Raw genomic sequence first — 25,447 nt, forward strand, 5'->3', positions numbered from 1 at the left:
TGAGTTTGGGCATTTACATGTTAATTATTCGGGATTCCCTCATTGAAGTACACCTCCCATCCCTTCCATCTCCACTGTGCCAATTACTTTTCATGGGCCTTAGCCTAGATACCAAGCAACATGGGCTCACATTATCAAGACCATAGAGCCGCTTGCTACATATGCGTGACTGAGCTATGATACACTTTTCTCATCCATAGATATTGAATGGAGTATATTTTTCGTCTCTCCTCGCATATTTCAGTATTCAGTCAGTACACAGGGAGTACATCATAGGCCTTCCCAATATTACTAGTAACAAGGGCTCTGTTTAATAAGATTATAGAGCTCCTCCACACATATGCGTGACTGTGCTATTTTTATTCCAAAATATGTCTAGCATCAATAAACGATAGCACAGAACATTTTTCCCGCCATCTCCTACCTGTTTTTGTATTCTCTTAGTATATTAGGAGCATACACATGAGTGTATACCACTCTTGTTGACCCACTGCAATATGGCTGCCCCGGTATCGGACGATACTACGGGCGCCCTTGCGCATTCCCACGTGACGGCCACAATGACACGTCCGAGATCAGCGGCACGTCAATGAGCAATGACGTTACTTGCAGCTGGTCACACCACAGGATTTTTAACGATGCTGAGCTCGGATGGTGCAATCCTCCGGACAGGCATACGGAAGAGTAGGTCAACATGCTACACTCTGCGACTATTCACCCGAGTACAACAGCTCCAGAACGACACGTTCTCCTTGCACAAGAATGGCTGTATATCATCTGAATATCTCCATTGCCAAATTTACCTCTCCAGCTAAATCACTTCTGCAGCACTGTGTTGGTCCGCTTCCTGGACAAAAGGTGCACATTACTGCTAGTTGGAGGGTAAGACAATATCCCTACCCCTACTTTGGGTCACCTACTCCATCTGTGGACAGATATATGTTTGTCTGCGTTATTTTCTAAATTGTCGTCTTTGACAGAGTCACTCCCCTTATTTTGTGGGGGATGTGTGACACACTGCACAGTAGGAACCCCAAATTGTTTGCTCCTAGCACATTATGATTACAAGATATTTCTCTGACGGTGTACCCCCCCATGAATTGTGGCCTGGGGACGTACAATCTTTGCAGGTTTGAAATCCGGACCCCTGCTGGTCATTTGACCATTAGGTACCCATGTGACCCTCTTTTCATTTGTGTTGGAGTGCGAAACATGTAGACACAGACTCATATACACTGGTAGGTTGCCTTTTTCTATTATGAGAAGCTCGCAATCTAAATACAATTTTTTAACATTGCCGTGGGAACCCCAAATTAAATATGACATTAAGGTATCCTACAGATATTTTTAATGCTCTACTACAAACACACACCCTTTTTTCCCACACACCCGCATTCGCTATCAACGCTTTTTAAATAAAAATATTGCCAAAAAGTCCTCCCATGGGGCCAGTGGGGTATTGCAATGCTGAACCCATGAGGAGCTAAGCCCGATGATGAAGTATGACACCCTCACGAGTGTGTGAGGCCATCACTTCCTAATAAGGAAGAACCCGCTACTTTTTCAAACTTTAGATTAAACACTATAGGATCAGCTACCCGACAGTATTGTCATATTTGTTAATTAATTAATTAATTAAATCTTTAGTTGGATAAAAGAAATCCATAAAAGCACAATTCAATCACAGTCGAACAGAAATTTCCACGGTAAACATTGTATAAAAAGACACAATAAAAATTAACAATGTCATACGGTAACATTTTAAAAGCAGTTGGACGGGCATTCCAGGACCTCATTATATAATGAAGTGCGAAAGTGTAAATAATGTTGACCAAATAGTAGGCATAGGGTTAAGTATGAATATAAATATCAGCAGCAGCATCAGATACATTAAAGTGCAATGTCATTGTAAACAGTAACCGCAACATAGTGCGTAATAGTTATTTTACTAGCCTCCAGACCTAAGCGGGGCGGGGCGGCCTTAATAATGCTCAGATGAGGAAATAATAATTACTAAATGCGCCCGACCATCATTAAGTGTGTATTGCACATTAAGGGTCGCCCATGGAGGCACGTGAATGTACTGTCGCAGCTAAAAACAAGCTTACTCAAAAAATCAAATCCCCACTACCCAATCGTAACATTTAAAAATAAGCTGATTTGTGATCTGTATCGCTTACTTCCTTAAAATACGGGATCAGATATTGTTTTGTGTATTTACCATAATAATTACAAAACAGTAAAAAGTGTACCACTGTTTGGTAACTTCCAGTGCCACACGGACAAGGCATCTGCCCAAGATTTTTATTAAAACCAAGAGGGAAGCAAAGTGAGTATTTTATTGAACCATCTCCAAGGCGGAAGAGTAAACCCCTCTTCCAGAGCCCAATGCAGCTCAGAAGATATTTTGGTAACATTGGGTTTTGAGAGACGGTTGCCTCCCTGAGGGCCAGGTGCCTAACTACTGAGGGTTTAGAGGACTCAATGGCGTGTTTTTCCTTACTATATAGTTTATATAGTGCCTCCATGAGGGATCTTTTAGTCATGCCCTCATTTTCTGATGGATGTGAGAAAACACGTTCCAAGTTCACGCTGATTAAACTTTTTCTAACCGCAGTGAGCCATGGTATAGAACCACCCTTGTCACAACTGAGACAATCAGTAATGATTTCTCTAGTCAAGGATGCAGCCGGGTTCTGCCAAATTTTTAACCAAAATATGGCTGGGCGCGCCCAAATAAAATCTTCAATGTAAAACAAGTTAAGTTCCCTGTGGCATACTTAGAAAGGTGAGGAGATTTGAGCCCCCAATATTTTTCTGCAGAATCTATTTTCTTCACTTTGGACCCCGTTGCAATTTGTGAATCCCCAAACTTCTGCGCCATAAGTGGCTGTCGGAATACACTGCGATTTGTATATTTTCATTAAAGATAAAACCACCTCTGCCTGTTTAGGCTACAAGATGGAGTTAACCGCTTTTGAAAATTTGCTTCTACTGTGAGCAACGTGAGCTTGCCAAGACCCTGTTTCTGAGAACACTAGGCCCAGATAAGGAAGAGTGCGTGTGCGTGATAAGGATTCAGTGCCAGATGTTATAGAGTTGATGGAGCGTTTTTTCTTACCACAACTCCTTATATACGATTTTTTAAAATTGGTGCGGAGCTCTAGATCTGCCATGAAGGCCACAAATCCCTTAACTAAATTGCGGAGTGCATTAGTGGTACGACCCATAATAACTGCATTTTTTCTCTGACTGTGTACCCGCCCCATCATGAATTGTGGCCTGGGGACATACAATCTTTACAGGTTTGAAATCCGGACCTCTTCTGGTCATTTGACCATTAGGTACCCATGTGCCCCTCTTTTCATTTGTGTTGGGGTGCGAAACATGTTGACACAGACCCATGTACACTGGTAGGTTGCCTTTTTCTATTATGAGAAGCTCGCAATCTAAATACAATTTTTTAACACTGCAGTGGGAACCCCGAATTAAATATGACATTAAGGTACCCCACAGGTAGTTTTAATGCTCTACTACAAACACACACCCTTTTTTCCCCACACACCCGCACACACCATCACCTCTTTTTAAATAAAAATATTGACAAAAAGCCCTCCCGTGGGGTTAGTGGGGTATTGCAACGCTGATCCCATGAGGAGCTAAGCCCGATGATGAAGTATGACACCCTCACAGGTGTGTGAGGGCATCTCTTCCTAAAAAGGAAGAACCCACTATTTTTTCAAACTTTAGATTAAACACTATAGGATCAGCTACCCAACAGTATTGTCATATTTGTTCTTGGGAGCAAGGTACTGAACCTCTTTTTAGCCCCCCCCCTTATTAATATTGATGCCAGTCATTGAGGGGCATTAGCTAGCTGGCCCAATCATAACCCTCACTCACCCGAGGGTGACATGCTAAATCATTGGGTTCCCTCGTCACACCAGGGCCACAAGGTCATTTGTGTGGGCTATAACTCTACAGTGTTTGAAAGGTGTTTTCGAGGGATGAAGCAAGGGGGTAGTGGGGGGCAGAGTGCAATTTGACAGAGAAGGTGAAATAATTTTTTTTACAGCGGGCCAATAACTATTTACTCTGCGGCCCCTATGGCCAAGCTAAAAGGAGAGAGGACTAGGGGCCGAAACATATGCAGTAGAGCAACATGTTTCTGCCCATCTATGACCCTGCTCGGGGTTCAGGGGCATTCTTCAGGACCATTAAGTTAGTCACTCCGCATAGAAACGAAATTATGTAAATAGTATGTAATGCAATATAATGGCCACCAATGTTCAGTGACCGGTCAAGCTCAAACGATGGCCCAAGTAAGTAGGATGGGGTCCACCGTCTGTCTGACATACACAAGCATGAATAAACCATAAATATATATCAACCAAGGCCTGAAGAAGAGGTCTCGTTATCAAAAAACATCAACGTTACTGAAACAGCCCTGGGTCTAAGCCCTCTAAAGTTGGTTTACCTATGTAGTGTGCTGATATAACCTCTTTCAAGCTACACAGGTGTCACCATTATTACGCACAGCCATGAAAGAAAAGAAGAATAGAAACATTTAAAGGCAAAGTTTAAAAATGATTTTTCTGATAGATGACTTATGAATGCTAAAACGTTTGTGGCAAAGCATTCTCTGTACTTCAATGTAAAAATCATAGTTTCCTTCAGTTTGCATAAAAGTAGCATGCTAATGTCACTGCATTGTTATACTTAATAGAAATGGCTAGTGGTTAAAAGACCATTCTGGCAAAGGAACCTGGGCAGATCCTGCGCTGAGTTCATGCAGCACTGCAGGAAACTCCTCGTTTTGCTACCAGGCAGGGCTGCACTATTAAGAACGATAGTTGTAACTGAGTTGTTACACAAACTCGAAAAACCCCAGGGTTTTCAGGGATTTCTTCTATGAAATGGATGCACTCCAAAGAACGCCGTCATAGGTTGTACCCCACCCAGAACTTCTTTAATGACATTGTGCAGAACATGAAGAGGCTATTGCTTTACCATGCATATGGGTTTATTTTGTTGGCCTTCACAACTAGTAGTAGCAAACACCTGGTAGTAAACGTGTGCATTAGAAACAGCGTGGCAACAATCTTTGACTATAGGCTGATAGGAAATCAATGTTTTTTTTCCGTGAAGACAAAACTAACTCTAAATGAGAAACACCAACACCAGTTGGGCATTTGCTATAAATATTTAAAAAAATAGGATACAATGGGTTTATGTTTGTGAATTTGTAGGATGCATGAGAACTAAGTTGATTAAAGCATTTACATGTTCAATATGTGGTACACTGGACAGATTTCTTTCAGATATTTATCGTGTAAGCATACTGTGCATAAACTGATCGTCTCAAAGTCTGAAATCAATCACAAACAACATGCCTGATAAGTTGGAACACCTAAGGACAGGTTGATGAATGATGTCGGGAGAATAGAGAACATGGATTTGGACAAGGCTTTGCTGTATCCTGAGAAGTAGCATTTAAGGCCTGCATGAAACACGTATGGCTCAAAATCTTGACACAGTGTACTCTACCCACGAAGCCTTCATGCAGAGGGCCAAGTCACCAATGCATTATAGTAATTTCATGCACACTGTCTGGGAAAGCCAAGTAGCATTGACCTTAGTACAGCAACATTATTTCTCTGTTGGGGGATGATAAAATATTTATCCCGATACAATAAAATTATGATAGCCTTGGGACTAGTAGTCGGCCGCAGGAATATAGCACCAATGTTGTGCAAGTCAAACAGCTACAATTATGAAGATGTGGTGTGAATGCATGGATTGCTGTATGGCTGAAGAAGTAGTGTTTTATGAGAGTAGGGTCTGCCACAAAACGTTTGAAAAGATATAAATAAGATCCATGGAGACAGATGTATGGGCTGTTCTGAGGCCATTTCCATCTCAATCTGCACTGTTTCTGGCATAACACGCTTACAAAATAAGTATCTGGATATAATGTAACGTAACTAAGAAACAACATGCGTTTGTGGGCTGTGCATACACAAACATATGCAATATTATGTGAAGGTTAAACTCCAGTTAGATTTCTGAGTTTTGAGACAGTTGTGTCAGGAGATTTGTCTTTATGCCAATGGCACACTTTATTTGTTTTAGGACTCACCTACCAGGCAACTTGGAGCGGTCTAATTGTGGAAGAATTCTTATGGACCATAAATAATATATTACAGTGAGCTTAGAACCTACCTATTGCATACTATTGGTTGGCCTTATTTTCACTGGTTTGCTTTTATTTTTTTAATGTCTTGCCTGCCTCTTCTTGTCCCTCCCCTGGAGCATATTGTCTTTATCATCCTTTAGATTGTCTGACTTGTATCATTCCACTGCTCACATTTGGGGAACTACTTTTTTCTTTCAGACCCCCCCAAGAGTGCTTGTGTTTTCTAACTCTTGTGTGCTGCTTCTCCCTTTACAAACACCTGCCCCTCCTGTGTGTGCCTTTTGTTGTTAACCCCATTCTCCACCTCACCCAGCAAGCGTGTCCGTTTCTTCCCCCACCCTCCCGAAACTTTCGCTTCCATTTTTTTTCCCTCAGTCTGAAGTGCTTTGTTGCCCCCTCAACCACACTCCCCATTGCGTCCACCTCAACTGCTCTTCCATTGTCCCCCACCCCTCCTGTTCTGTTGAAAAAACATTAATTGTAATTTTTGGAAATACCTGCCATTTGCTGCTGTGCCGCTCTGCATGTCAAAATGTGCTTTCACACAAGTAAAATGTAATTTTCCTTTTTTAATTTACTAATCTGAGTGGTGTCAGGCCTCTTGGGTCAGTAAATAAAAAAAGAAATAATAGAAAATGGAGATCATGGCACTTAGTTTAACCCAAGAGGTATGGTCTTTCCTGGGAAGTTTACTAAAGAAATCCCCTTTAGAGGTATATGGGTGTGCATGCCTAAGTAATGACACAGCCGTACCATTGCGCTTTTCTTTTCTTTTTTCCCCCCCTATCCTGCACAGCATCAACAACAAAACTGTTGGCAAAGTTAGTGGGTCACAAAAGCATGATCTATTGACTTTACCAATGGTTGTTTCTGTATATGTTACAAGGGGAGATAAAATGTAGACATCGGTAAACCATACATGACAACTGACCAGATTCAGACAGGAGACTTTGTTTTTTTTAAACCACAAATGGCTTTATTATAGAGGTCTTCCGGCTGAAATTGCCTGTGCTTTGATGTATGTCAGTGGGGAAAATAAAGTTCTCCAACTTTGTTCCGAACCCCTCCCCCGCCCCCATTCCCCCCCTCCCCCGCCCAGCCCAAAATCTTCCTCTTTCCAGTATCAAAATGCTGGATTGTACGGTAAACGTTTTTGTGTTTTTTTTTTAAATCGGATATTGAAACTTATTGCCTGAACTTGCTTAGCCATTCAGAATATGTGAGAATATTTCATGTTTAAAAAAATTGAAGCTGAAAATGATTTATTTTTTGAAGGTGGGAAGAACAATCATCAGATCATCAATGAAGGGTGACTATATTGAGCATTCACAGTGCCCACCACCAAATCCAGTAGATTTGTTTCATCCTGGGGAAATCGTAAAAATCTGCGCCCCAATGGTTCGCTATTCAAAGTAAGTACAATGTACTGGATTCAAGTGCTTATGTCTTTCATACATCTGTGATTCTCATATTTGTCTGCAAAAAGAAAACATGTGTACTGCTTGTCCTTGTTAACATGCCATATCACCACACGTTACTTGATGCATGGATAACTGCACTCCTTAAATGAAGTGTAAAGATACACAAACAGTTTTAAGATTATTACACAAAAACACAATTCACAATTAGAGATAAAACTTCAAAACGCAAGACAACCAGGAACCTAATGACTCCCCAGCAGATATTTGAAGAAAGATTGGGACTAGTATGTGATCATAATCAATGTTCTAATTTTCTGTTTTAGGAAAGACACTCTAATTTGAAGGTTCTTGACTTTAATTGATAAAAGTTATTTTTCACGTGAATAAAGACTGTAGGGTTTGCTTTAAAAGAATATCAGTTGGCCCTTTCTTTAAACCCAGGACTTATCTTTAGTCAGCAGTAGCTGGCAAATTCTTGCCCCATTTTCATCAGGTAGATCTTGATGAAAGGAATAGTTAAGATGGAGTTACTGAGAAGAATATTTTGCAATTGTGAAGGAAATGCTCAGTTGGTGTGAATTGGGAGAATGAGATGGGTACTATTTAGACAGCTAGTAACCATTCAAAACATCGGAGCTGCTTCTGATCTATCTTGGCTCATAAACTGAGAACAATCCTATGTTACCTAGCTGTGTGATGTGGAGTTCTGCCGTTACGCGGTTGACATGCACTGTTAACCTCATGCGCGCTAGCGGAATTCCGCTCGTACGCTGAGATTTTTAAAAGCGCATGTTACGTGACGAGCTGGGCTCGTCATCAGCGTGCGAGGAGGCTACGCCATGACGAGCCCAGCTCGTCATCAGCGTGGAAGGGGTTAAATAAAAATAGAACTTAGAGTTTGCATATGGAAAGTAACATGCACTTTATTTTACTTAGTATCAGTAGTCTAAACAATCTGTACCATGCCAGTATTCTGATGGAGAGTCTCTGTGCATAGCTATTGATTTTTAGTACTCATTATTTGGTCTTAGTGTTAACAGGTTCTTGGCTCCAGAATCCATAGTATTCCTTATGCAACATGGCAAAGTCCTTAACTTCAGGGTTCCCAAGACCTGAAGATACATTTTTCTTGACTCAACCATAATGGCTGAGGTTCCAACAAAATCGAACTATGCCTTTTTTCCCTAAAAATGTACCCAACTGTGTGTTAGGGCTTAGAGCATGCATGACTTGCCCTCACCTGACACCTCATGAACAGAGGTCTGCACTAAAATGGAACACTGCAGACACATCTCAAAGTCCCAGTAGTTACCTTATACAGCAGTGAATTCCCACAGAGATGCAGACCCGGTGGTGGGCTCCTGGGCCTCTAATGGCTCCATGGATGGAGAAGTTGTTTCAATATCGAGCATTGGATGATGGACAAATATTCTGAAGATGAGCACTTGCTCCAGGACACTGGACCACAGCGCAGAGTCAACCATTATTTGGCATTTGATCCCAGGCATTCTCCTGCCTAAATAGGTTTTGTTGTCTCCAAAGATTATTGCCCAAACTCGCGAGAATGCATGCACCCGTGCAAACACATGTAAACACTGTCCAGTCTCAGGACTAGCAAATCTGGATGACAGAGGGTAAAAAAGAGCACTACCATTCGTACGAAGTGAGTACAGGACTCTGTTCACAGAGCATAGACCTAGGGGCATGCTATCCTCACCATGAAGATGCCCAAACGAACAGCAGCAGTGGAGGTCCTGTGTGCGTGCCTCCAGATCATAACATAAATCAACTGCTAGGATGTCATTAACTAGTTCCAAGTTGCATATACAACAGAAAACTTTACTTATTCCTCCACCAGAGAGGCTTTGAATTACGGTTTACTATTACAGCATCCTCTTAAACACAGCCTAATCACTTGGTAGTAAAGGGGCCTCTATTTAAATTTACACAGTTCAAAGAATAATATGGGCCAACATTTACCCTAAAATGTACTAATTGGGGTATCCCATTAGTCTACTCTGTGCTGCTATCGACACAGAGAAGTCTTAAGTCACTTAGTCCTGGTGGAACTGTGCTGCAACCAGATTATGAAGAAATATGTGAGTTTTGAGAAGCTTCGAGGGTGGTAGAAGATGCTTTTCCTCACGAATGGCCAATGGAATAGTATTCTAAGCTTGAGAGGTGAATACAGAAAAAAGCGGGCATCTATGCTCTCTTTCCCAAATTTGAGAATATTAAGAGGGTGCTGAGTGCTGTAGGAAAGACAGCATCCAGGATTCTAAGAGGAGAAAAGAGTGGCCATGTAATTGTCAGAAGAAAGGCTGTATAAGTCTTTATGGCAAAAGCAGATGGCTTTGAACGGACACCATTTGCGGATGGGAAGCCAATTGAGGACATAAAGATGGACAGTGCAATGTCGCAATACTTCTCTGTGACCCATCCGCAGCTAATTGAGTGAAAGCCATGTTCTACAAAACTAACAGATGGTCAACTTAGTGCTTTCACTCTCCCTTGCATATGTAACTACAAACTAAAATAAATATCAGCGTTGCATTATCTGCTGGCTGGACCTGCTCGTACAACCTATTTCAGCCTGCTGCTGTTAAGTTATTGTCCTTCGCTTGTGCTGTCTCTGCCACTATAACCATCTCTTCTTTCCCAGCACTCCTTTCTTTCTGTCTGGTAATGTAGTCATGGGTTATATGATTTCCGCCTTCAAGATTACAAAGAACACTGGTTGTAGAAGTGAGCTTTGTACCTTTCATAAATAATATCACTAAATGTAGTGTCCACACGCCTCTTCAGCACATCTCTTACAGTCCCGAAGGAAAGTACTGCTACTACGGCCAAACTTCAGTGGGGTCAGGTGGGAGGGGTAGGGGTCAGGGCAGCCGCATATAATATTATTTAATGTTTTTTGCCCCAGGGAAGTGGTTGTCCCCAGAGTGTGGGGGTCTATGCGGCCTCTGCACTATTAGTGTGTGAGCCCCGGTGATGTTGTGGTCCCCGGGGCTTGAAATAGCTCAGGAAGGGAGTTTGTGCAGCCCCCACCATTAATCAGTTAAAGCCCTAGGGAGGTGTGTTCCTTATTTGAGCCTGTGGAGGGGGGTCCGCATGGGTCCCCTCCAATATTTTTTTTAAATAGCCCTGGGGAAGTGGTGGTCCCCGTGCCGGGGCTCCTAGTGACTCAGGAGAAAGGCTCCATGCGCCTCCCGCCTTTTTAAAATTAAAATGCCCCTGAGACCTAGCCCACGCGGGCACCCTTTTTGGCAGTTGTGTTTTTTAATGCTTTTTTGGCCTGGCAGGGTCCCCAAGGCCGATTTTTGGGAGTCAGGGTATTTCTACCCTGCCCCCTTTTCTTTCTTTTTTTTTTTTTTTTTTGTAGGACTCGGCTGAAGCAGAGTCCCAAGATGGCTGCCACCACCTCCTGGGTGAAGTGTTGGCAGCCAATCAGAACTCCGCAGATCTCTGCACAAGCTCCTCATTATTCACGAGGTTGTCGAGATACTAGATACACACATTTGGATTTTATTTAATATCTAGAAAAAAACTGAACTGATTTATACCAAATAATACAAAGTACAATCTGCAAACCAAAAGCTGGCTTACTGCCGATTTTGGTGTCGATGGGAATTAATACAGTAAACACACGTTTTTTTAACCCCTTCGCCCCCGTTTGACGGATCATCCTGAAACTTTCTATGATCAACAAGACTCACTAGAACACTTTATTTTAAAATTTCATGAAGATTCGTCCAGCAGCGCCAAAGATATAGGCAAGTCAAAAAAATGCGTTTTCTATGGAAACATGGTCCCAACTATAATTACCTACTAGCGACCGCCAGTAAGATATAAAGTAATGTATATATCTATCTTGTCCTCATAGCCCACTTGGGCAACATGAATGATATGAATTTGTCAATTATGCAAAGCAAGATATCAACAAAATTTAGGGTAATTACTGGTTAAGTTGATTTACTCTTAGAATGTGCATACATATTCATATAGTACCCATTTATTGACTTGTGATGAATTAACAAGATGCAGTATGTAATATGTGATGTTATAACCAAAAACAACATTTTACATATTTTTATGCCGAAGTATTAAGTATTTTTACTATATTGATGATGATGCAATGAGTATAAATGTGAAGCAAAACGGAGCGCATGTCCTATGACCAAGGCCGAGTGTGATAGCTGAAATGCGTAATGGCTGAGTAGCGTCTGCAAAATAAACTGACTTGAGATCAGCATTGTGTGTCTGCAAAAATCTTTGCTAGAGATTTGTGAGAGGATTGGTGTTGTCGAAGATATCCCTTCGGCTTATACAAACTGTCCTGATGAGGCAGTGCAAAAGACTTGTTGGTGAAAATATAGTGATATAATTTGATGAACTGAAATGAAAAATGCCTTTGACATAAATTCATTAGGAGCCTCTAAAATCTTGATTTATATAAAATATTGACACCTTGGGAGTATTGAGTGTTACATTTTGATTACCCTGAGTGCTATTCACCTCTGATCCCCAAATTGATGAACATATTTTTTGAGGCTCCAATATTCCTTGGATTTAACAGTTGGCAGTGACTGTTTGGCCTGGCCATATTACCAGAATATATCCCTTTGAAAGTCACATTGTTTTTGATACTGTCCTGTTCTGTGGGTATCTTCCTGCCTGTCCTCTCTGTCACAGTGATGTAGTGAAGGGTCAGTGAGTGATGTTTTGAATGTTCTATGCGCTGCTGTTCTGCAAGGAGCCATTTGTAGTCTGATCTCTATGGGATGAGCTGTTGTGAGCTTGTGCCTTTTTGTCAGCTGATTGTGGTCTTATTCTTGAGTTCTCTCGAGCTATGGATTACAGTGAGGTCAGGAGAAGACCGAGCACTGGGTCGTGAGGAGGTTTTCTGTTGGCCTTCTCAACGCTGTCCTGGGATTCAAGTAAATAAAGAAATGGAGTTATACCTCTCAGTCTCCATATTTCCTGCTTTGCAACAATGGAGACAAGTGACTTGAATCCTGTTGGGCCCACTCAACGAAGCCAACCATCTTACTTTCATAAGTTTATTTGGGAGTTGCTACCCCTGACAGCGTGAGGAAAAGCCAGAAAAAGCATCCTGCAGAACTTATCTCCGAACGGAGATTCAACTTTCGTTTGTTATTTCCTTTAATTCATACTTCCTTGTACGTCTTGTTCCCGGACGGCCGTTGCCGTTTGTGCCCGCGAGGTACGATCTGGTGGTGCACGAGGCATTCCCTTCGTGAATCCTCCTCTGTGACGCCCTGTCCATCCTTGCAATAAGGGAAGACCAACGTAACGTGATGCTCATCCACGCACGCTGCGTTACTAGCGTAAGAAACGTGGTAGCCATCTTGGGAGATTTTGTTTTGCGTGTTAACTTATGCGCTCACTGGGGTTGTGGAGCCAGGTGCAGTTCCGCATCAGTAGTTTTCATCGACAGTGACACGCTCACCTTGCGTTTCGCTCCTTTCTGGGGCAGTTGCGCTGAGGCCCCCGAGCTGCTTCATTGTTTTCCCCTGCCTCCGCAACGGTGATATGCTCACCTTGCATGTCACATAAAGGGAAGCCTCTGACCCTCTCTGTTACGGTGACACGCATACCCCGTGTGTCACATAAAGGGGAGCACTAGTGCCACTGCACACTTTTCAGCAGTGACACGCACACTTGCTTATCTATTTCATATGTTTTAGATATACTAGGGATGCTCAGCGAATTATCAAAGCTCACTGTTATAAGGTACATTATTTTTCCATTTTTGTTGTCAGTGGTGCGTTTTACTTTGTACATTTTACATTATTTTTCAAAGTCTAATTTCTGTAGTATTTTACTCACTCTTGATCTACTATGGCTACAAATCTTCCTGCTCCTCAACCCTTCATGGTGAAGGATGGTGAGGATAGCAGTTTGAGATGGGAAGAGTGGAAATATTATTTAATAAATTACATTGTCACCTTTTGAAAGCAAAGAATTATCTCCTGAAAGGAAAAAAAATCCTTTCACACTGCTTGGGCCTAGGGGGTTCAAGAGTCTACAATCACCTTGTAAAAAAAAACAGATCAGGTGATGATGGAAGTGTACACATGCTATAGAGGATTTAGATGCTTATTGTGCCCCCACTCTATGCAAAGCTGTGCTTTACTTCTACTTTTATCACCGTAAGCAAGGTATTAATGAGAAGGTTGAAGATTACGTGGCGGCCTTAAGGAAATTAGCTCTACCGTCTAAGTTTGGTGTTATAGAAGAAGAGGTAATCCGTTATCAGTTAGTGATGCAGTGCAACAATTCTCACCTACAAGATAAATCTTTGGATTAATGGCGATGCCAGTTTACGTGAAATTACCATTATAATTTCTAAAGTGGAACTTACTAGAAGATGTGTTAAAACTGTTGTTGCTTCAAGTAAGATTGATCAAAGTGATGGCGTGGTCAAATTGGTGAAAGGGAGCCACTAATGTCTTAATGAACAAGGGACAAAGAACGTCTAAAAGGTCCAGGGAAAAGAGAAGGGTGTGATCCAAGTCAAACCAAAGAGACAAGGTTGCAGACTTAAAAGGTAAATGTTATAGGTGTGGTAGCTCAGCCCAACTAGCACATGACAAAAGGTGTACTGCATTGGGGCAGATATGTGCCAAATGTAGTATAACGTGGCATTATGCCCTTGTGTGTCGCAAGACCAATTCAGTTAAATGTATTGTTGTGGACACACAATATATAGAAGCAGAGGATGCCCCAGGAAATGGTAGCAGATTTGGGGGTCCTGGGGGGCTTCTGCAGGCTGAGGGGAGAGGGGTAGGGGCTTACGTGAGAGAGAACAGCCGATATTGGTGATCTGAGCTTTGCTTCCTTCGGTATTGAAAGTAAAGAAAATGTAAAGCATGATTTGAAGATTTGTATACATTTTGTAATGTTGAATTGCCTGCCGAGCACATTGCACTAAAAAGAGTTGTTTTTTTTAAAATGCATTGTTGAGTAATTGGAGCAGGAGGAGAAGAATTCGGAGTCCAATGTAGAGGACTCGCAGATTATGTGTTTACGAGAAGAAGCTTATGGAGCTGAAAGTAAACTGAGGAAAAAACTGTTTGCAAGTTATGGCTGGGGGTGTGTCTGTTACTCTAATGACTGATTCTGGTTCACCCTATAACATCATCAATCAGAATACTTAGGTGGATTCGTTCAACAGAATTGCTGATTTTCTCAGCAGGTGTCCTTTGCCTGTGGAGGGAGATACAAAGAATGAATGGGATGATTGGCCATTGGCATCCATTTTTGGTGAAGAATTGTGCAGCATCTCTCGTGATGAATGGGCCAATGGTTTGTCTCAGGATGGTAATTTGTTATCAGTCACATTTGTGTAGGCAGGCCCGATAAAGTCCTTTTAAGTAGTGATTTATTCGCTTTTTGGGAAGTCAGAAATGAATTATTAGTGAAAGAAGGCTTTTTACTCAGGAGTGGCAGGTTGGTTCCAACACTGGTCTTCAGGGACAAGGTTATTAATCTTAGTCATGAGGGTCATCTAGGTATCGTTAAGAGTATGCATAGCATCAAACAGTCTTACTGGTGGCCCGGTGTTGACAAAGATGTGGAAAGAGTTGTCAGGGAGTGTGCTCACTGTGTCAACTTTGAGAAAGAGTTTGATTACCTACAAATCTCCTTTACATCCTGTCGTTATTCCCAGCATGCCTTGGGAAAGAGTGGGAATTTATATTTTTGGTCCGGTGAGAGACTGTAATGGTTCACAAAAATACATTTTGGTTTTAATTAATCATTTCTCTAAGTGACCAGAAATTAAAGTTGTGGAAAAGGCTCATTCGGAGACCCTATTCATTTTCTTGGCTGAAGTCTTGGTCGTGAAGGATTGCCGAAGGACATTATCTCTGACAATGGTGGAATATTTGTTAGTGAAATTTTTTAAAGTTTCATCAAAGAAGCAGGTATTGTTCATAGGACTACTTCCCTTTATCGCCCAGAGGGAAATGGCACTGTTGAGCGCTTTAATAGAGTGATGAAAGGTATTATTGAGGTAGCGTTCAGCAACCACAAAGAGTGGATAGATGAACTAAGAAAGACAGTTTGTGCTTACAGGGTCACACACGGCGTCAAAAATAATCGTGGACAGAGGGAGCTTTTCCTCCACTGCCAGATCTATTGCCCCTATTAACTCTTGTGTAAGCTCATGGATCTGCCTACCTCTTATAAATCCTTTTTGATCCTCATGGATTAAACTTCCTGCCCTCTTTCCAAGTCTTGTTGCCAGCAGTTGAGTGAAGATCTTATAGTCACTGTTTAGCATTGATATGGGTCTGTATGACTCACATCGCTTAGAAACCTTCCCAGGCTTTAATATAATACTTTTGGTTGCCTCATCCCAAGATTTTGGAGGTTCCTGGCTCCTTAAAAATATGTGGTTAAATAAAGTAGTAAGCTCAGGCACAAGTTCCTCCTTCAAGGCTTTATATACCTCATTTGGCAAGGCGTCCGGACCTGCCGCCTTTGCTTTTTTTAGACCTTTTATCGCCTGGCTAACTTCTACTTCTGTTATCTCAGCATTTAGCTCTTTTCTATACTCATCTGACAGGGTCTGTTTAGTCCATAATTTATGGTAATCCTCTATAAAATCTTCGCTAGCTCGGGTGTTCTCCGAATATAAATCCTTAAATAAACTGTAAAAGGCATTCCTTAAATCTGTCTCTTCTGTGGTAGGGTATATCCTATATTCCTCATGGATACATATGATCTTATTTCGGCTTTGTTCCGTCGTGGCTTTCCATGCTAAAAGCTTGCCAAACCTTTCCCCATATTGGTAATGAGCAAGCTTACTTTCCTCCCATTTTTTTTTACTTCTAATGTCTAAAATATTGGAAAGGTCTCTTTTCTTATAATTAAGTTCCCCTGCAAATGCTTCCTTTTTAGGTCTCGTTCGAGACCTATTGCAGTTGAGTCGGCTCTCAATGGAGACAGGCCTGTGCACGAGCGCCGATTGCACCTCGTGGGCGCGCCCCCCTCCCCCCCAGCCGTTAACATCTCTTGCTTCACATTCACAGCGGCAGCCACTCACAATCACGCGCGCACCCACAGCCACACTCACGGAAGCACACACACACACACACAAACACACACACCCCTCCCCCGTACTTACCTGACGATAGTTAGATCTTACCTATTCAGGACTGCAATGGAAGTCCAGAGTGCAATCCCTGAGTGTAGCTTCTCGTTTTTTGTAGCCCCATGCATCCAGAGTAGACTCCCTCTAGTCTCCTAGGGAACTCCGGGGTGAAATCTGGAGCTGCTTACTAGTTTCGGTCGAGCTAGCACTGGCTATTCCAGTTGGGGTGGGGTGTAAAAAAAGGCATCAGGAGCTGGCCGCTCGCCGACAAGCGCTGTGAGCGCGTACGGCGCCAGCGTCAGCTTCCCTCGCGTTAGCACAGGACCTGTGCACGAGCCAGCCGACCAGCGCTGTGAATGCATGCGGCGGCGTGTGCTTGTTTTACTATCTGCGTGCCTTGCCCGCTTTCACTTTCCTGTTTGTTTAACAATGGCGGCCACCACATCATTCATGGGACGCTGCCCTTGAGGTAAGTGACCATTTCTTCTATTTATTTGTTGCATTGAGAGTATTTTCACCAGGTCTCTCCCTTGGCCACTTCTCTCGTAGTCTCAGGGTGCCAGGTGGGAGAGTGTTATCTAGGGTCTCTCTCTCCCCCGCTTACTCTCACGCTGTCTCTTGGTACAGAGCGGTGAATGTTTCCCCAGGTCTCCCTCTCTCGTCCATGTCCCTTAGTCCTGAGCGGTAGAGTGTTTCTAGAGGTCTTGTTCTCTTGATGTCGGCCGCTCCGTTTCTTCCCTGGCCGCTCTGCTCCCCGTTTCTCCAAGTAGTGGGACTGTGCAGCAACTTGAAGACCGTGGGAGCGCAAACAGAAGAAGCCGCAGTTCTGGAAGCACTGGCTGCTGCAGCTTCCTGAGGCTCTGGAGTCCGGAGCACACAACGCAGTAGCTAGTTCCTTAGAGCCTATGATGCCTAGAGGGCACAGGTAACCTTTAATGTCTGGTGAACACAGGCCTTTTTAGCACCTTGAAGCTTTCGCTAATCAGGGAGCACAGGCCACTGTGTTCCTTGAAGCTGCTTTAAGCAAGGAGCACAAACCTTGGACAGCTCATTGAAACCCTTGCTGACCATAAAATATACACCGCTGCAGCACAGGCCCCTTAACCCTTGCGCCAGCCCGGGAGCACAAGCCGCTGCAGGCTGCTTGAAGCTCTTGCTTCCTGGAGAGCGCAAACCACGCAGCTTCTTAAAACCCATGCTGCAGAAAGAGCATAGGCTGCTGTGGCTCTTAGAAGATCGTGCTGCCTAGAGAGCACAGGCTGTGCAGCTCGCTCATGCAGACTTCAGGTCCCAGGCTACACAGCTTCTTGAAGGCCGCGCACCTGCGTGAAGTCACGCAGAGTACATAGGCAGCTGCAACTAATTGAAACCATTGCTGCCAAGAAATCACCCTCCGTGGCCAGGCAGCACAGGCCAGTGAAGCCCTTGCTGCCAGGAGAGCACCAAACATTTGCAATGCATTAGGTCTCGCATTTGCAAGAGTTTGAGCTATTGGCATTGCAAATGACAATGCCTTTTATTTATGTGTTTTGAAAACCTGCGAATAGTGCGTAAATACGCACTTAAACACATAAATAACAGGTATTGTCATTTACAGTGCCATCAGCTTAAACTCTCACAAATGCGACACCTGTTGCATATGCTTGATGTTATTTTGGCATAATGCAGTCGCCTAAAGCATGCATGTCCTAGAACACTACCCTTTTCTGGGGATCCTGATCTTGAATAAAGAAGTACATAATAACATGTTTCAATATGGTTTACTTTGCAACACAGGGGCTCCAATAAGAGGTTCGTTTTTGCAACTTTCAACCAAAAGCATAAGAGTTATTCAGTATCTATTGTTTTGTGTGGGTTGCGAGTGGGTGTGTACATGTTCTTGTCCCACAGTAGAAGACAAATGAAGTGTCCACGTCGTTGCCGGTCTGTACATTCTTCATCTCAGTGTCTATGTAATCAGTTTCAAGAAAATCCCTATCCCTGTAAGCATGATACTTTATCTAAGTACTTACTGCCCTGGTGTTTGTGGATTCCATGTCTTAGTGCAACATCACATCTACTAGCATTCCTGTCCCCATCTCTGTCCCCCTGTGTAAAATGACCTAAATGTTTTGTCTTTGGAACACCACGTCATTGATCTAAGTAAATCCATGTTGGCACTCCTTTGCTCCATTACCTGAGTCTCCATCTCAAAGGCAGTTACCCACAATCCTAAATAAAGTACATGCCCTCCCCGTCACAGTGTACAAGTGCACTATCCTAAACTCTTCCCAATCGTAGTGTAAGAGTGACTGATATTTAGAAGGTATATTTATGAAGTAGAATGGGAGGCTGCCTGTGTCAGGAGACTGATTAAAGGGCACTGTTTATTTTAAGGGGAGTACGGATACCTGAATGCATGTAGACAACCAAAATAGGTGTTTACCAGGTTTGCATCAGGAGGATGCTGCCACTTAGATAATCGTGCAGTGCGTCCAGGTACCGGCTGGAGATGAGCCAGCAATCTAGACCGCAAGTGGTACAGGAAGTATTTACCTGACAAATGAGGCGATATCGGCACCACTGAGGAAAATGCAGATATTTGAAGAACAATGCCTTCATTCCAATGAACCTGCATCAGAACCTTAGGGAACAAGGTGGGAGGGAATAGGGCCGTGGGACCACAGTGTCCTGATGGAATACAGTGAATGGTTCTGAAATGCAAAGGCCTTGCAGTTTGCTTATGCATCCATTTGGCATACCAGAAACTTAAGAAAGAAGGCTTCACGGAAAGCAGCTTCTGAAGAGGAGTGTGTAAGAGAAAAAAAACATTGTAAGACTACTCTTGGCTAGAGGCAAGTTTACAAAGTCAAACATGAGAAAACTAAGGTAAAGATTTATTTTACAAACATGGAAGGGATCGAAGTACCATCCATGGCATGTTCATATGTGGCACAAACCTTTGAAGAAGCTATTTTTCAAGCAGTTTCCAATACCGTCACTAGGTGGCAGGATACACGAAGAATGACAAAGCCAGGGCAAGGAACCAACGAGAATTTTAATGAACAGTGCAATATCAGAACTACAGGCATAGCCGTGATCTTCCTGCCTCTAGTTTTGCAGTACTCCAGGACAAGTAACTGATTTTTTTCGCAGATAACAATTAGTGCTACTAATAATCTACATTTTTTAGCAGTATTGATTTTAAGTCTGTTCTGCTGATACACTAGCATAATCCTGGTTATGTGAATGCCTAGTGTTCAGCGAATCAATCCTTGAACTGAAAAAATGCATTCCCTCACAAAGTGAACAAGTAAATGTCAGAATAGCGGAGGAGTTGGCCCGCCCCTCCCGCATGCACTGGCGCAGCACCAGTTCCCAGGATGGGGAGCGCAGATGCGGAGCAGCTGAGTTATGTTCTGCTTGACTTGGTGGAGGATTTTCGTCAGGGACTTATTACAGAGAGACGATCCAGGGCCAGATTTGGCCAATCTCTTAAGTCCCAGTGATCTAAAGCAAGAGAACAAATCTCGTCCTCAAAGTAAACAGCTGCTTTTCAGAGACCAAGAGCCTTAGGCCCTTATTTAATACAGGTTTGCAACCAATAGAAAGTGTAATACATTGTCTAAATTGCAGAAACTTTTAATTATAAGGGTTGGGCTTTGTAAAACAAATGCACTTGAGCTGCTTGCTAAACATATTTTTGAACTAATATACGGCCAGATTGTTTTGACGGAATAGTTTAAAATCCTTACAAATGTAGGCTTCGTAGCTTAAAGCATCGTGCGCTCTCTCCTCCTTACTGGCAAGAGCAGTGACTCTAAAACAGGGTTTCCTTGCCCAGAGCCCCGCTCTCTCTACAGCACACAAATGGCCCTCAAGACAATGTACACAAACTAAACTGATTGAACATGCCCCATGTTAAGCTACTGGTAACACACCTCCTACCCAATGCTTCAAGTTCCAGAGACCACTGCAATTTGATGTTTAAATGAGTTGAAATCTTCCGACCTTTAATTTCCTTAGTAGTTATTTACTTTTAAAGGCAATGAGTGTGTGGCACAGATGGTAGGAGGTTCGCTTCTTTCATAAAATGCATCTAATGATGTACAGCAGGTACCCTGAAATGCCAGCACGGAGCCCGAAAACACCTGTTAATAAATACCTTAGACTGGTAAAAAAAAACCCTGACCTAAGCCACACACCTGTAAAGGGCTTCATATTAAATGCTGAGGGTGCATTTTAACATTAACCAAGCTAATACAGGATCAACTTTGTCTTAGCTGATTCCTTAAAGACTGGCTCAAAGACAGCTTAGAAAGGCACAAAGCAAGCACAGAAATCAGAGCAACCTATTTGCATACACTTGAAGTAGGGACCACTGAACCAAAGCCTAGCAGATGAAAATCAACAAGTTGGCCTGTGAAGCTTACAGATTGTGAGGAAATCTGAACTCTTTTCTTGGAACTACGACCCTCTGGGAACGCACAAACCCTTCTAGAGGTTCCGCCCTAAAAGGCCCAATGGTAACTCTTTTTCGATTTTATGCGGAGCTGCATTCCTTTGTGCCAAGGACTCTTGGTTTATTACAAAATATGCCCACCTTGTCCCGCCAAACACTCCACTCCCACTGTAGGTGTTCTAACACCATAGCAGAAGCCACAGTAAAGTTGTTGAGCAGCCTTTCAATTGGGATAAGTGTTAACCCATGGGATCTTAAAGCAAAACTGGGGGAGCCTTGCTAAGCAAACCAGTCTGACTCAATTTTGAGCTCTCATTTCTTCAGATTTCTTAAAGCACTTTATTTGGGGTGCGCAGGGAGTTATGTTTGAATTTGCAGATCCCAGGTAGTTGTGTGCATGCTTTCTTATTATAGGATCAAACGCACCTTTTTTTCCTCTGCCACTTCATGGAATCTTTTGGCTTCACGACTCTCAGTTTTTCAATAATTAACACAAAAATGTCTACAAAAACCACTCTTAGTCTTCTCGTTCATCTCCTCTCTTGGCACCACCACCCCACTCCCCTCCATTCCCTAAGCCAACTACTCGGCTTGAAGGGTCTGGGATCCATTGTTTTTCTGCAGTCAGCAACTCGATCAATCTTCTGCCAGAACCTTATCTCGCCTCAGTAGCCTAAATTTCCCCTGGAGGTAAATCCCGATAACTTTGGCAGCCAAGGAAGTGCCTAGGCAATACTGGCGAGTAGCTCTCCATTACCAGCCAAGGACTCTCCATCACTTCCTTCAGTCGAGGATCGGGGGCCAGCTGCGCCCAGGCTCTCTGACTGCAGTACTTCAATCACTTCTGGTAACCACAAAGGTATCCTTTGTATAGTGGGAGAAAGGTGCCTTGAATGGCACCACAGCTCTGCGAGGACGCTCTTCCCCAAACTGGGGCACCGTGTGTGGGTTGAGGGCAGATATCAGGGTCTGGGTCAGGCATAATGATGCTAGCAGCTCCTTGTTAGAGTCTAACCTCCCCATAACCAGTGTCGTATCTGTGGTACACAAACAAGGATGCGTAGTCTATCCACATCCCTTCCCCCGCATCTTTCCTTTTCATGTAAGTGCCGTGCCCACCCCAGCGACTCAAGACTACCCCCATGTTAGACTGTACCCAATTGCTAGTAATGCACTCCCACTGGCGCTTAATAGGACGAAAAACGGACCTACTGATGACCCCAGTTACTCGTTGGTGCGAGAAAGTGACCCTAAGACACACCAAATTGCTGGCACTGGCAAGACCTGCAACCGTAGGCCTGCCCAACCCAGCAAAATGGTCTCGGCTGATCACAGCAGCACTTTGCACACTGTTTTTAGTCACGTCACTACTGTATTTCGTCAAATTTGAAATTACATCAATGGAAACACAGGCACCCCACCCCCTTCATACTGAACTGAAATAACCTGCTCATCAAGTACCCAACATTTATTTTCTACTTGTTTTGTGTTGTGGTCAAAGGGTTTAGTCACGTTATAATGGGCTAGATTCTGCTGGTTTCCTCCCAGCACCAAGACGTGATTTTCTCACATTTTAACAGAGATATCTCATTTGTGGTTGAGGCTTTTGGTGATATTTGGCTACCCCAGTTGTCGTTTAGATGGTTGTGAATCTGTGTCCCAGCCGTCTAATGCACACCTTCAATAGTGGTGGTGTAAGGGAGGATTCGAGCGCCTGGATACCCTCTCGGTTGACAAGCAGCGCTCTATAAATGCTTCTTGAGTGATTGACCTCCACGTGTCCCCTCATTAGAGAGTGATCCCAGAGATCTAACTATACACCTGTGTGCTTCGGTCAGAGTAGAAGAACTAGATATCTTTTTAAAGGCAATTTCAAATACCCGTGCCCATTCTCTATCTTAAGATGAACAGTGGTCCGCTGCATCGTATGTTTAGACGTCAGTGGCAGTGTCTGCAGCAAAGCCTGTGCTTGCTTCACATGATGGTGCAGACTAGTTCTGTGCTGCATAGTACACTCGGCAGCATGTTCCTACGTTATCACGTGCTTAATGCCAACATCTGCACTGTCATCTGTCAATTTGGTCCACCCAATTGGGTTAATTTCTGTACTGGGTGTTCATTCCTTCTCATTTTGTGTAGTGATCTTAACGCTTCATTGTTTGTGGGGGTGTTTTTCATTTTTAGCTTTGGCATTAACGAAAAGACATTTTGGTAATTTATCCATTGGTCTATTAATGTGTGGTTGACGTTTTTTTTCACCCACCACATCATACAACGTAGGGCAAAGTCCGCTCACGTCAGCCACTGGCTTTTTAGGTCTCGAGCTAGCGTACACTGCGCAGCAGTGTTGGCGCAGGTTGAGATTTTATGTTATCTCAATACTGTGTACTTTAACCCGCCCCTTCTTCCATTGGCTAGCTCCATAAATGGAGGCTAGCCATTGGAAGAGATGGGTGTCAATTACTCTTTCCCCCGGCTGGATGCGATTCGTGGGCGTTTCTGTGTATTTTTTTTTTAAGTCCCGCTCCTTTTTTCGTCATGGCATTCTGTGGGCTTTTGTAAGCTTCTTAATCCAGCTGTGGGCAGGCCCTGCATGGCCACTATCCCCCACACCCCTCCTCGCCTCCCGATTGGTGACACCGCCCGGGCGAATGGCACAGCCCGCACCGGCCCGAGCCCTGCTCTGATAACATGAACAAATCGGCATTTAGTTTGTTTTTGAGCCTGCGGTGCTCTCAGGATCACGCAATGTGTAGAAGTGGGGAAGCCGAGATTTTACACCGGCTGGATCCGATTCGTGGGCGTTTCTGTGTCTTTTTTAAGTCCCACCCCTTTTTTCGTCATGGCATTCTGTGGTTATTATTCAGTGAATGTGTTCATGTATTTATTGGCGCCTAATTGAAGATGCTGTGGGGTTGTGCTGCATCCTCAGCTCTGAACTGTGACCGGGCAGTGCAGAAGATTTGAGACAAAGACTTATGCTGGAGCTGAGCCCCTCCAACACACAGCGCCAAAAACTGAGCGAGAGTCAAAAATACCATATGTACTAATCGCTATAAACATGGCTGCCATATTGAAATAGTCTTTCTTGGGTGTCGCTAATTCGAAACATGATAACGCTTATTCAAATCATATGCCCATTAGGGATTTATGTGATCTTTTTTTATCATTTTTCAGCCCGTGGCAGTACGAAGAAGAAATGCACCATTGTTTCGTTCTTGCAGTTCACATGCCTCTTTTATCATCTTGAATACATTAGTGTTCTTACATTGCCACTTTAAACATAAACATTAGGCCATATTGTACTCTAGTAGAAAGTTCCTTCCTCGTAGCCACTGCCCTCGGTTAACGTACACACATTTATGTTTTGAAAAGATTTGGCTGCAGCACCATTTTGTTATTTAATTTGAGAGGTGGCAGTGCTAGCATATCTCTTTCAAGTGTAGTCCTGTAAGATATTAGAAAGTCACTGAAATGTGGTATCAGCATTTTCAGCATGTGCTGCAGGCAGAGAGCTGGAGTATACTGGCTGCTCCCCAGCATGGTTATTCCTCGTAGACTAGAAAAGAGCGTGTTAATAAAATCAAGCATTGGCGGAGCCCATAGGTCTGGCGTTGCTTCCAACCTTTTGCTTTCACGAATGCTTGCTTTTTTTGTTGGGTTTTGTTAAACTTTATTTAGATAACCCTTTTTGCTTCATCGATCTTGTTAATAAAAAGCCTACACCGAGCCACTAGTTGCTGAGATTACAGGACCTTACTTTTTCTAAATTAGTGCACATCGTGCAGGAGCTCTCAGTGAAGTTAGCCAATGGCTGAAGTGGGCTAACACGTTGCACTATGCTGTACCAATAGTGAATGAAAGAAAAATGGGAATGACACAAAATTAGATCACTGCACGAAGGTGACTTGTTTAAGGCACCACTAAGCAAGGCCTCCTTGAATTATGTGGCGGAGGAGGACCAAATTTTGTGACATAGTTGACTAAGTTAGGCAACCAGAAAAGCTATTGGCAATGTAAATGACAAAGCCATTTATTTATCTGTTTTCAAAACCAACACATAAATAAAAAATTTGTCATTTACAATGCCAATAGCTCTAACTTTTGCAAAGGCGAGACCGTTGCATTGTAAATGCTTGTTGTCTGTCGAGTTTTCTTCCCATATTCTCCTTTCTATCAACTGTATTCCTTCCTTTAGACTCCCAATCTCCTTCTTATATAACTTATTTCTATGGGCAGCTGAACTAATCAATTTCCCCCTGAGT

At 43.1% G+C, this 25,447-nt stretch overlaps 1 protein-coding gene across 3 annotated transcripts in view; it reads left to right on the top strand.

Annotated features, from left to right (window-relative positions):
- DUS4L (dihydrouridine synthase 4 like) overlaps positions 1-25,447 on the top strand; it is a 155,604-nt gene that overhangs the window by 15,379 nt on the left and 114,778 nt on the right. The window contains exons 2-3 of one of the 3 annotated variants that reach the window (XM_086967182.1): positions 6,133-6,205; positions 7,472-7,608. In XM_086967182.1, coding sequence (XP_086823308.1) covers positions 7,499-7,608 — 110 coding nt within the window. In that variant the 5' untranslated portion in view covers positions 6,133-6,205; positions 7,472-7,498. Of the gene's footprint in view, positions 1-639; positions 883-6,132; positions 6,206-7,471; positions 7,609-25,447 lie in introns of those variants that run through there. The other 2 variants (XM_086967175.1, XM_086967176.1) reach the window with 2 other exon arrangements.

This window comes from Lissotriton vulgaris, chromosome 1_1 (genome assembly GCF_964263255.1).
Source record: "Lissotriton vulgaris chromosome 1_1, aLisVul1.2, whole genome shotgun sequence".
NCBI classification, from domain to species: Eukaryota; Metazoa; Chordata; class Amphibia; order Caudata; family Salamandridae; genus Lissotriton; species Lissotriton vulgaris.